This window comes from Phyllopteryx taeniolatus, chromosome 3 (genome assembly GCF_024500385.1).
Source record: "Phyllopteryx taeniolatus isolate TA_2022b chromosome 3, UOR_Ptae_1.2, whole genome shotgun sequence".
Lineage (NCBI taxonomy): Eukaryota > Metazoa > Chordata > Actinopteri > Syngnathiformes > Syngnathidae > Phyllopteryx > Phyllopteryx taeniolatus.
The window spans coordinates 12,569,989-12,582,533 of NC_084504.1; the positions used below are offsets into that span (position 1 = coordinate 12,569,989).

At 40.0% G+C, this 12,545-nt stretch overlaps 1 protein-coding gene across 2 annotated transcripts in view; it reads left to right on the top strand.

Annotated features, from left to right (window-relative positions):
- cfap251 (cilia and flagella associated protein 251) overlaps positions 1-12,545 on the top strand; it is a 28,095-nt gene that overhangs the window by 11,377 nt on the left and 4,173 nt on the right. For both annotated transcript variants that reach the window (XM_061769040.1, XM_061769039.1), the window contains exons 10-18: positions 1,183-1,359; positions 2,383-2,627; positions 2,725-2,876; positions 4,100-4,261; positions 5,967-6,151; positions 10,799-10,913; positions 10,988-11,151; positions 11,913-12,003; positions 12,137-12,280. In XM_061769040.1, coding sequence (XP_061625024.1) covers positions 1,183-1,359; positions 2,383-2,627; positions 2,725-2,876; positions 4,100-4,261; positions 5,967-6,151; positions 10,799-10,913; positions 10,988-11,151; positions 11,913-12,003; positions 12,137-12,280 — 1,435 coding nt within the window. The remainder of the gene's footprint in view (positions 1-1,182; positions 1,360-2,382; positions 2,628-2,724; positions 2,877-4,099; positions 4,262-5,966; positions 6,152-10,798; positions 10,914-10,987; positions 11,152-11,912; positions 12,004-12,136; positions 12,281-12,545) is intronic.

The window sequence follows — 12,545 nt, forward strand, 5'->3', positions numbered from 1 at the left end:
GGGACGCATAAACTAAAATGAATCTGCGTTCGAGGATGCAATGCTATGGATTATAATGTTCTGGCGTGGTGCTGGAAATTCGGCGTATGATTTTATTTATTTATTTTTGATAAGACAGGGCTCTGGAGTGCAACTAATTTGGTCGCACATGCTCTAACTTCTGAATGGTGCTTCTAAAAATAAAATAAAGAGAGCGGGTCCACCTGTACGCACGGCCATTTGAGGAAGAAATGTGACTTGAAAGCAGACACACAAAATCCATTTGGTCTCAAAACCAATCAGAGATAGAGAAGGGCGGAACGAGCCCCTCCCACGCTCCCTCTTGTTGGCCGGTTGCGTACCTGTGTGTGTGTGTGTGCGCGTGCTTTTCAAATGCAGGCAGTAGCCTAGTAAGCGTCGTCAAAGTCAAGTTTTCTGACGGTGAGCCGATAGCTACACAGTTACAGAAAGTTGAGCGGTATAAATGGAAGTTGTTCCAAAGCTTAATGCCACCGCAACGATGTGGGAACATTTTGGATTCAAGCCAAATGAACGCAGTCATCCCGCTAACACCAACGAGCTGGTGTGTCGAATTTGTATGAAGTCGCAACAAAGACAACACAACTTAAAACCTCCACGTGACAAATCCAATTGTCCAAAAATAGAGTAACAACTGCAATAAAAATCTGCAGTGTAAAAAATATAGTAGCAACAGTAATACAAATCAGCGAACCAAGAGCCGTGATACAGCGGAGGATTACTGTATCTGTATTCCGTGATGATAAATTGCTGGGACTCATTGTTCCAGGGCTGGGACTCATTGTTTCCACACACGTGCATCCTGGGACTCACATAGTTTCAAGTGTAAAATGATCTATGAATTCTCAGGTTACTTTTTTGCTATATGTTAGCATACCTACTATTAATATGTTAGCATTTGAACAATTCTCATTTGAAATCGAGTATAAATACAGTGTGAAATGTGAAATCCTCATCGCTCTGACTAATAGTAACAATTTTCATTATGTATTACTATAATTCAGTATGATTAAATTTTCCAAGTCTCACATCTCTACGTTTCACGTAATTAACAGCATTTCAGTTCATCGTGAGCTCTTTAGCATTTAGATGGCATTTCTTTTTTTTTTTTTTTTTTTATAGAAATTGCATTCTCCAGTTGAATTTGTTTCTTTCGTATGACAGCTGCATTGTCACCGGGGACACACGAGGCCACATCAACTTTTACGATGAAAACATGCTGCTCCTGACCTGGTTCACCCAGTTGAACCTGGACCCCATTGTCTCTATTTCCTTTTCTAAAGAGTTTGCAAGAGAATATCTGGAAGACGCCTCTGTGGATACCAAGCCAGTACTTGGGAGGTAAATGGCCAACATTTCAATTGTGCAACCACATACTCTTTCTCATATCATCACTTATTTCACACGTAATATCCTTTTACCTCTCATGTAATCTCATGTCTCATCTAATGGTTTATTTCACGTTATCTGATCTCACATTTCATGTGATCACATTCGTTTTTTTCTCACTTCGCATGTAATCTCATCTATTGTCTCATCTCCTATATCACATATAATCTCATCTCATTTTATCCCTCCTTTCACATTTAATCTCTATTTTCTTATTTTAGTTTATCATCTCATTTCATGTCATATCAGATAATCTCCCATTTCATGTCATGTCAAGGTCATCTAATCTCTCATTTCACATGTAATATCGTCTATCGACTAATCCCTTATTTTTCATGTAATCGAATTTATCGTCTCAGTTCACATGTAATGTCATCGTATCAAATATCTCATTTCAGATGTAATCTCATCTCAGATTTCATGTGTGATCTCATATCATTTCTCTCTCATTTCACATGTACTGTAATCTCATTTATGGTCTCATCCCTGATTTCACATTTAATCTCATCTCTACACATGAAATATAATTTCACATTTAATATCAGATCATGGTATTGAATATCATCTCGTGATTTCTTTAGATTTGTGTTTAATATTTAATAATCTGATCTCTTATTTTACAGTCTATCTCATCCCTCATGTAATATCATATCTTCTCATCACTCATTTTACTCATTTGCTCATTTTGCAGTCTCATATTTTTTGCCATCTCTGATTTAATCTCAGCTCTTGTAATCCCTCATTAAATCTCTCTCATCTCATAAATTAATTTCCTATCTCATTTCATTTCATTTCATACCTCATCTCACACATAATCTCCTCCCCCTCGGCTCGCATTTCATTCCATTCTCATTTTGTGCATCTCTCACTGCATATTTGATGTTTTTTCTCATCTAATTTCACATTTAATATCGTCTCTCTTCTCATCGCTCATCCAATCTCTCTCCCATCCCATGTAATCTCATTTCTGTGCAGGAACATTGTGGTGTCCTCATCAACCTCCACGGTCGTTCACGTGAACGTGGAAAAAGGCACGTGGCGGGTCCTGTTGCAGGAGAACTGCGACCCTCTACACGCCGTGGCCTGCCATCCCAAACAGCCTGTCGTAGTCATGGGCAACCAGAGTGGCATTTTAAAGGTTTGGGACTACCAGCGGAAGCGGACCATCCGCAGGACCGTTTTAGAGAAAGAGATCCAGTGTGTCACCATTGACCCACAAGGTGACCGTCGAAACCCGTTTGAACGTTTATTGTCAGGCCCAATCTGGAACCAAAATGTGGCTTTGGATTGGATGCCGACATGTTTGTTCCTGAGCAGGACGTTACCTGGCGGTGGGTTTTGCAAGCGGAGCCGTTCACTTTCTGGATGTCGACACTTTACAAAGCGATCCCAAGGAGTGTTTCGATTACCCCCCAGACAGCATCAGCCACATGAGTTTTTCACATGACTCCAACTACCTTGCCACTGTAGTAAGTTGTGTTGTTTACGGGCATGTCGACGAGCCTTTGGCCAAATGAATCATCTCCCGTCTTCCGATCTCTCATTTCACATGTAATCTCATCTCATGTAGTCTAATCTCCCATTTTATGGCATTGTGTCTCTCATTTCCAATCCTTGTCTCATCACTCACATAATCCCTCATTTCATTTCTCTCTCAATTGATGTAATCTCATTTTTTATTTCATTGCATCATATATGGCTACCTCACGTCACATCTCTTGTTTCAAATCATCTCATTTAATCACATCTCTTATTTCATCTCACATTTATTTTCATCTCTCGCATCTTAATTCACATGTAATCAAAATGTTCATCTCACGTTAACCTGATCTCTCTTCTAATCTTGTCATTTCACATGAAATCTCCTAGGTCAAATAATCTGTCATTTCATTTCTCTCTCAACACATGTAATCTTCGCTCTCATCTCATTGTAGCAAATATCTCACATCACATCTCTCGATTCAAATCATCTAAAATGTAATCTTATCTCTCAGGTTATCTCACATTTGTTCTCATGTCTCGCATGTCATTTCACATGTAATTCCATCAATTTTAATCCCTCATCTCTCTCCTCATATAATCATTCGTTACATTATTCTCATGTTTTGCCTCTCATTTCACATAATAGTCTCTCCTCTAATGTCTTAATCCATCTCTTGCTCTAATTTAAAGTAATCTCATGTATTACCTCATGTAATCCTATTTGATCATCTCCCATCGCACTTGTAATGTCATCTCACATCATTTCCTATCATCTCATAGTTAATTAAATATCTCATTGCACTTCTAATATCATCTCACCTGTCATATTAGCTCCCATTTAAACTCATTTTTTATAGCACTTGTAACATCGGATCATTTGCCATCCAATATCGTCTCACATTGAAGGCCATTTCTCATCTAACATGTAATGTCATCTCACGTGACATCTCACGTCATCTCACATTTAAACCTCATTCACTGCCATCAACAGCTATAGAACTCATCTAATCCCTCATTTGGCACGTAATAATCTCATTTCAACTCACACATAATCTCATCTCTCATATCATTTCACATTTATTCTCATCTCTGGAACTGACTGATGGTTATGCCCACCTCTACATTTCAACAACCTTTTGTCCAAAGAAATAGTCTAAATGGAGATATCTAATACTCCAGTGAAGATAATGAGTCAAATTGTCCCCATCAGGATGTGGGGAAGGCGGTGACGTTGTTCCGCATGCAGCCACCTCTGTGGATATACTTGGGCAGGTACCGCTCCCACTACAAGCCCATTACGGACCTCCTGTTTGGGGTGCACCAGGACAGCGCCAAGCCCAGACTGTTCACGCTGGGTGTGGACCGTCTGCTGGTAAATTTGCAATTGGTTAATTTATTTACTGTAAAAAAAAATATAAAATAAATAGAATAAAACAGTTTAGTAAAATGTTCAATTTTACGTTCAGAATGCATTTGGTTAAATAATTGCTCAAAGTATTTTTTGTTAAAAAAGTAAAATAAAACAATTATATGCATATACTTTTACATTTTTGTTCATTTATTAATTATAGATATAAATTAAACATTTCTATTCTTATTTACTGTAATAAAATAAAATACAAAAATATCAGTAAAATAAACTTAATATACATTTATTTATCTATTTATTTTATTAAATCATTGTCTAATGTATTAATTGTAAAAATTGCTATTATAAAATAATAATTATCTTATGAGTTAATTGGTTAATTAGTTTATTGTAAAAATATTGATTGTGAATTAACTCCATTTTACATAAACACTTAACATGTTTTATTTATTGGGTTCAATAATTTGGTTACTTTATTGTAAATAATAAAAGAAAAAACATTAGTAAAATTCACAATTGTACATATTTTATTTATTTTATCAAATAATTGCTTGATGCATTGAAAAATTGTCAAATGTGTTATTATAAATTAATATTTTATTAAATATTTGGTTAATTTGTTCATCTTGCATGTACTTTGCATTTTAAGATTTTGTATGTTCAATAATGTATTATTCAATAATTGTTATTTATTCTAAATAGAAAATAGATAATAAAAGAAAAAAATAAATAAACAATATGTATTGCACAGGGACCCAAAGCAAGGATTTTTTGAAACAATAAAAACAATATAATGGAAGCGTTGAATATAGGCCTGCAGCTAACAAATATTTTAGTACTCGAGTATCCTACTGAAAATTCTATCAAACAATGGATTATTTGGATAAACTATGTTTTTGCTTGGTTAAAGAGTAATTTTGAATACAAAAGAGAAAATAAGACCTTTCACTTAATAACTTACAACTAATTGGTTTCCTTTTTCATTTTCATTTCTTAATTATAACATTATGCTTCTTTCCAAAGAAGGATCTCTCGATTTTCATACCCAACTGTCCAGTAAGGAGCTACAAATTTGTATTGTGTGGCCAAAAATTAGCATTTTGTGTGCACGTTATATTTACATACGTCAGCCTCACAGTTCTGAGGACCCGGGTTCAATCCCCGGCCCCGCCTGTGTGGGATTTGCATGTTCTCCCCGTGCCTGCGTGGGTTTTCTCCGGGCACTCCGGTTTCCTCCCACATCCCAAAAACATGCATGAATTGGAGACTCTAAATTGCCCGTAGGCATGACTGTGAGTGCGAATGGTTGTTTGTTTCTATGTGCCCTGCGATTGGCTGGCAACCAGTTCAGGGTGTACCCCGCCTCCTGCCCGATGACAGCTGGGATAGGCTCCAGCACGCCCGCGACCCTAGTGAGGAGAAGCGGCTCAGAAAATGGATGGATGGATAGTTTCCACAATGAAAAAAAACTCTCTGCACGCCCCTGGGTGCTCGCCTTGCATTTCACTATGAAATGCTACCACACTTTCACCATTTCTCTCTTTTCTCTCTCTCTTCTCAATTCGGCGTCGCATTTTGCAACCGTTGTATTCCCGCTCCTCGGCCGAATAGCTTCACTTCCGGGTCCACGGACCACGAATCACTGATGTAAGCGCGTTGTGTCACATATGCCCCTGGTTGTGTAGAACTCACCTCCTGGAAATAACAGGTGGAGTACGACGTGGAGAGGAGCAACGTGGGCCAGCTGGTCATTCTGGGCTCCAAGCGCCTTGAGCAGAGTGCGGTGCCCAAGTGCATGACCTGGTACCCGCCTCTTAGTGCTGAGGAGTTACTGGTGGTCGCCTCAGACCAATACAAGATGAAGCTTTTCAACAGTACCTCCAAGACGTGCAGGTAACAAACATCACCACTATCATCATAGGGAATAAGACTTTGTTTTTCTTCCTGCAATGGAATCACTGCTCTGTATTAAGATTAAGATAAAAAAAATAATATTTTTTTTAATTCCGCAGATGGGAAATTCAAGTCTAAAATAAAACAAATATTACAAAATATTTAAATTAAATAATTTAAACAAAGGGCGACTCGGTAGACGACTGGTTACCACATCTGCCTTATAGTTCTGAGGAACCGAGCTCAAACTCGGCCTCGCCTGTGTGGAGTTGACATGTTCTCCCCGTGCCTGCGTGGGTAGGTTAATTGAGAACTCTAAATTGCCTGTAGGTGTGAATGTGGGTGCGAATGGTTTATTGATATGTCCCCTGCAATTGGCTGGCAACCGGTTCAGGGTGTAAGCAGGGATAGGCTCCAGCATGCCGTGACCCTAGTGAGGATAAGCGGTACGGAAAATGGATGGATGGATGGATGGAATTTCAACAAAATCATGGAACATTTTATAATGGAATAGAATTGAAAGTCTTTGCATATACAGTGGAACCTCGATTTAATGGACTTAAAGGGGCGAGGGGTCATCTGTTCAAGCCGTTTGTCCGTTAATTTGAAGCTGTTTTATTTTGTGGCCGAGGCTAGCGCTACTGGTGTCACAGTACCAAAATTATGTCTTAAATACTATACCTGCATAAAGTACCTCGATACCAGTACTGAAACTATACCATAGGAAAAATCTAAAACATCAGTAAAAGCAGTGGGATGAAAACTGACAAAATAACTTCAAGTACTTTTACATTTATTTTGATTAATTCAAAACATTACAATAAACTTGAAAAATTATGTAATAATAGAATTAGCCCATTCTTAACATTAGCCTTTCTTTTTAATAATTAGATCAATGCCTCCATTATCATATACAGGTATATTATATGATGAATAAGTGTGTGTTTGTATGTATATAGTTATACATCTATATACAGTATACGTATGATATATTAAAAATATTAGACCACACTTGTTTCTTCAATTCCTTGTTCAGTATAATATCTGGTACCACTAGAGGCATTTTACCTGAAGAATACAAAAGCTTGATTCTATTATTAAATATAATTTTGGTTATTACCAAGAAAACCATGAAAAATGGATAGCGCTGGATATCTGCTCATATATAAACTCTTACGAGCTATTTTCGTTATCATTGTATTCGTCCAGACAAAGGTATGATATGTTGCACCTGGCATTAAAAATAAAGAAGAAACTGAAGAAACAAGGGGTCTGACATTATTTTCCATGCCGATATCATTTCTATTTCTATATTTATACATACTTTGCTCATACTTAATTCAGTGTCCTTCAAGATTTCAAGCTATTTATTCAAGGTTTTAGTGTGCAGTATTCCTGTATTTGACTGCATTTGATTTTTCCCATCGTTAACAATACATTGTGCACCTTCTCAGGGCAGTTCTGCACACCTGTAAATTGCGGATATATTTGTGTAAATCATTTTGAGACAACTCTCTCCCTAAATGTCCCATGCTATTGATGCTATCGAACTCCTGCTGGTAACAGTGTGCATTGAATGCCGAGTTCCCCTAAACAGCACAGGAAAATCCACTGCATATAACACTGACTTTGCTCACATAGCCTCGTGACCTGCGGACTCTGAGGTTACGACCCAGTGGCTAACGCTAACGCCTGCTAACGTGGCCGCAAGAGGCTGGACCTAGTCGGCAGTTTGAACCCATTTCATTCTTCCGGGTCCAACACAGTCGCGCGCACACAATTTGTCGGAAGACCCTCATTGGCTGACTGTCGGCTTTTTGGCTATTGGCCTTCAAGACACCGTATGAATTGAGCTTATTGAGATTATATAATTGTTTTTTTTACTACTACCGGTACTAAAAAAAACTGGTACCGTGCTATTTTCGACGTCAAAATACCTCGGTACAGTACTGGTTCCGGTACTTGGTGCAACACTAGATTTCTTATTTCTTTTTTTTTTTCTCAACTCCGTTACAATTTGCTGCCATAGTAACGGGCTTGACAAAAAACAACTGCATACTGTACCAGAATCAGTACGCGTTCCAGAAATGTGTACATGACGAGTGCATAAGTAAACAAGAGCTGCGGGTCTGTTAAATCGAGGTTCCACTGTACATTTATTAAACGAAGCATCGTATCCGAGTGTCGGACATAGATGGAAAGCCATGTCATTTTCTGGTTGTATTTTCTCACATTTTTGAAACCTATAATTGTTCCGTGTTTCATGTGCCATCACCCAACTTTTTTATTTTTCCCCCCTAATGATTTATTTATTTTTTCCCATTTTTCTATTTTTTTCCCCAGGGGGAACCAACCCAGAAAACACTTAGTGGCAGTTTATCCCCACTTATTCACAAATTTCAGGGGTTAAAAAAAAAATAAAAAATATATATACACATATAAATATATATATACACATATATACATACATATATATACATACATATACATACATATAAATATATATATACACATATATATATATATACATATATATATATACATATATATATATATGTATATATATATACATATATATATATATATACATATATACATATATATATATATATACATATATATATACATATATATATATATATATACATATATATACATATATATATATATGTATATATATATATATATACATATATACATATATATATACATATATATACACATATATATATATATATATATATATATATATATATATATATATATACACACACATATATACATACATATATATATATATATATATATATATACAGACACACACACACACACACTTAAATTGTTCACTCTTTGTTATATTGCAGCCATTTGCTAAAATAATTTACGCAAATTTTTTTCCCCTCATTAATGTACACACAGGTAATGGAGGGGGACGAGTCTCTAGCCGCTAATTCGTCTTTGAACTGTTCGGACAGCCCCTTGGCAAAAGTCCCCATCAGGCCCACCTCATCCCACAACTAGAATCCGAAAATTGAGAGTAAGAGGCTACGGATTTGGAGCCCTGAGTAAGGCCCAGGAGCCGCCGAGAGGCTTCCCTGCCCTTCACGGGGTGGTCTAAAAAATTTTTTGAGCTTGGCGTAAAACAAGTCAAATGAGACTAACAAAGGGGAGGAATTATGTCCATTGAGCAGCTCTACCGCGCAGGAGGTTAATTACGAAATAAATCTTAGCTTTGTCAGTGGGATAAATAAGCGGCTGCAGATCAAAAACTAGCAAACAGTTTAACATAAACTGGCTCCAAGAACCTAGATCCCCAGAGTAAGGCTCAGGAGGGGGGTTCTTTGTAGGGGAGGGGGAGTTGGTTGGGGTTAGCGGGCTCAGGAGGAGTGTTTGGTGAGGTGGGGGTTGCCAAGGTCCATCTGAGCACACACTGAGAGATACTTGCTGTGTGAGGGTGCTGATTGAGTCAATGATTTCCTGGAGAATTTTATCCTGTCATCCGATGTGGGCGCCTTGGTGAACAAGCGCTTCCCTCAACGCTTCTGGAGTTGCTGGCTCAATGCTGGCCAGAGTATTCTGTGACGGTATGAAACCATCCATCCATCCATCCAATTTCTGAGCCACTTCTCCTCACTAGGGTCGCGGGCGTGCTGGAGCCTATCCCAGCTGTCATCGGGCAGGAGGCGGGGTACACCCTGAACTGGTTGCCAGCCAATCGCAGGGAACATAGGAACAAACAACCCTTCGCACTCACAGTCATGCCTACGGGCAATTTAGAGTCTCCAATTCATGCATGTTTTTGGGATGTGGGAGGAAACCGGAGTACCCGGAGAAAACCCACGCAGGCACGGGGAGAACATGCAAACTCCACACAGGCAGGGCCCGGGATTGAACCCGGGTCCTCAGAACTGTGAGGCTGACGCTCTAACCAGTCGGCCACCGTGCCGCCCGGTATGAAACCAAATGGTTTTATACTGGACCCAAAAGCAGACTGAGATAGGGATTTTATTGGGGGTAGCGCGAGGTCTAGAATTCCAAGGCGTGAGTTTGGTCCGTATGAGCAGGGAGCGTGCAGGTGGCTGGAGCGTGAGCAGGTCAGTGACCTTGGCAGTGTGGTCGCTTAGCAGGAGACACAGGAAGGCACTGGAGGAGGAGGAGAAAACAAGAGGCTGAGAGTGAGAGTGAGGGTGAGGGTGAGGGTGAGGGTAAGGGTAAGGGTAAGTGTATGCCCAAGTCATCAAGTCATCTTCCACAAGCAAAATCAACAACAAAGAGTCGGCTGGTGTAGCACAGAGGTGCGAGAATACTCTGGTGCTGGAACACGGGGACTGCCAGGCTTAAGTGCAGGCTGTGATGAGTGCTAATGGGAACCAGGTGAGGAGGTGAGGAGGGGATCAGTGCTGGAGAAGGAGGCAAAGAGAGGAACAGAGCGCCGCCCACGCGCTGCAGAGGAGACTACGGGCACTGATCATAACACATTGATCATTTCAGAATTTTAGTCCCTTGATAGGTGAATTAAAAAGGTTATAAATAAATAAAACACAACAAATAATAGAAGTGTAATGTGAGATGACAGCAAATAAGGCAAACAGCAGTTTATGCAGCGTTCTGAAAACCTGAGTCCTTGTGTCTGATGGACTCCAACAGAAAGACTCTCCTCGGGCCATCATACGGAAGCCCCGTTAAGAAAATCGGGATTCTACCGACGTCTGCAGACAACGCGAGCGGCTCGTATTACATGGCGTACGTCACAGACGACAAGGTCAATCCACTTTGCATACATACGGAACTTTTCATCACGCAAGACTGATTAAGACTTGCTCGCACTTCCTCCAGGTTGGGTTGCAGATCCTGCCTCTGGACGGCAACCCCTACAAGTCCCAAGCGGTGGTCTGCCATCCGACCGGCGTGTCGGCCTTCGCCTACTCCCACGACGGACTCTTTGTTTTCACCGCTGGGGGATCTGACTGCACTGTCCTGTCGTGGCAGATAAGTCACAGGTAACCTTCGCATGCAACCTACTTTACTCACAAAAGGTTTCAAGACATTTTAGGATGTTCTCAGAGGGAAGTGGCTATTGAGCCTAAAGTAACAGCGTGTCATCAGCGGGTTGAAACGGAGACTGGAAGAGTCACGGAAAGGCGTAGAAGTCGACATCCTTAGAAATGTTCATGTTTCGTCACTAGTACCTCGTATGGTGGTATCACAAAAAACCCACAATACCCCAAAGAAAAAGTAACATGCACACACATATGGAGTTCCTCCTCTGGGGTGGACAAACGTTTGGTCTAAGGGGCTGGGCTGTATTTCATTTTTTATGGTGTGCAGTATTCACACCTCCCGCATTTGGTCCACTTTAAACGAACCAGAGTTTGTTTCCCCCTTAGTCTGGACCTTTTGTGCAAGTGTACATACACACAAACAACCGCTCCTTTTTGAGGTGGTCTCGGTCCGCTTCCAAACTGACTGTGTGGCTCATTTGTGGTGTGAATATGAAACGGCCTCGATCCGACCCGAGTGCAGGAAACATACCGAACGAGCCGCCGTAGCCGCTAGCAAGAGACATCATGGGAAACAGTTAGCTTCTTGAGTGCTACGCATGTTTAGCCATTTTATGATCCAGCTCTGCTATCTGATCTCTGGACTGTGTGTGTGTGAGTACCTAATAATGTGGCCCAGTGAGTTTATTGTCTATTGTATAGTCTATTGAATTCTACTCCATGAATTGTAAGGCCGTTTTGGCTCTTTCCGGTGAGTGCAGTGCCCTGGAGGGAGCAGCAGCTTTGGGAGGAAAGGAGCTGACACCATATTATACTCTTTTAGAGGGAGGCAGGAATGGAGAATTCTACAGGGTGAGTATGAAATTTCACAAATTAGGCGTTTTAATGGTGTAACAGTACAGTATAGCAGTTAAGGCTGGCAATGGCAAGAGTAATTTACAATAGCAGGAGTTGTCCATTCTGCCTCTGATGTTCTGTGCCATAGGAAATCGAGGACTTCTTCTATTACTGCCAAATTCACAATCAAGGCCTGGATTCAATGGAGACACGTCAGCTCTCTCCCAAAATCCCTCTGACAGAATTGCCTTCCCTGATGCGGGCTTTGGCTTACTTCCCTACTGAACAAGAGGTACGCGCCACATTTTACAATGTCAGATTCTGCTGCAGAACACATTTTTCTACAGTGTTTTGTCACAATATTGTTGTTGCTTAAAATTTTAAGCCGCCATTATTTATGGGTTTTTACAGTATAAGGTTGCCCCCCAACTTGTGAGTTTTTCCATTTACAGCCTTTACTTGTTGTTGCGAGCAAGTTCACATACGGCACCTCTTCAGTGCAGTGAAAAAAGGTACATTAAGGTACTCTAATGCCCTCACGTGTTGCCAAGGAGAGC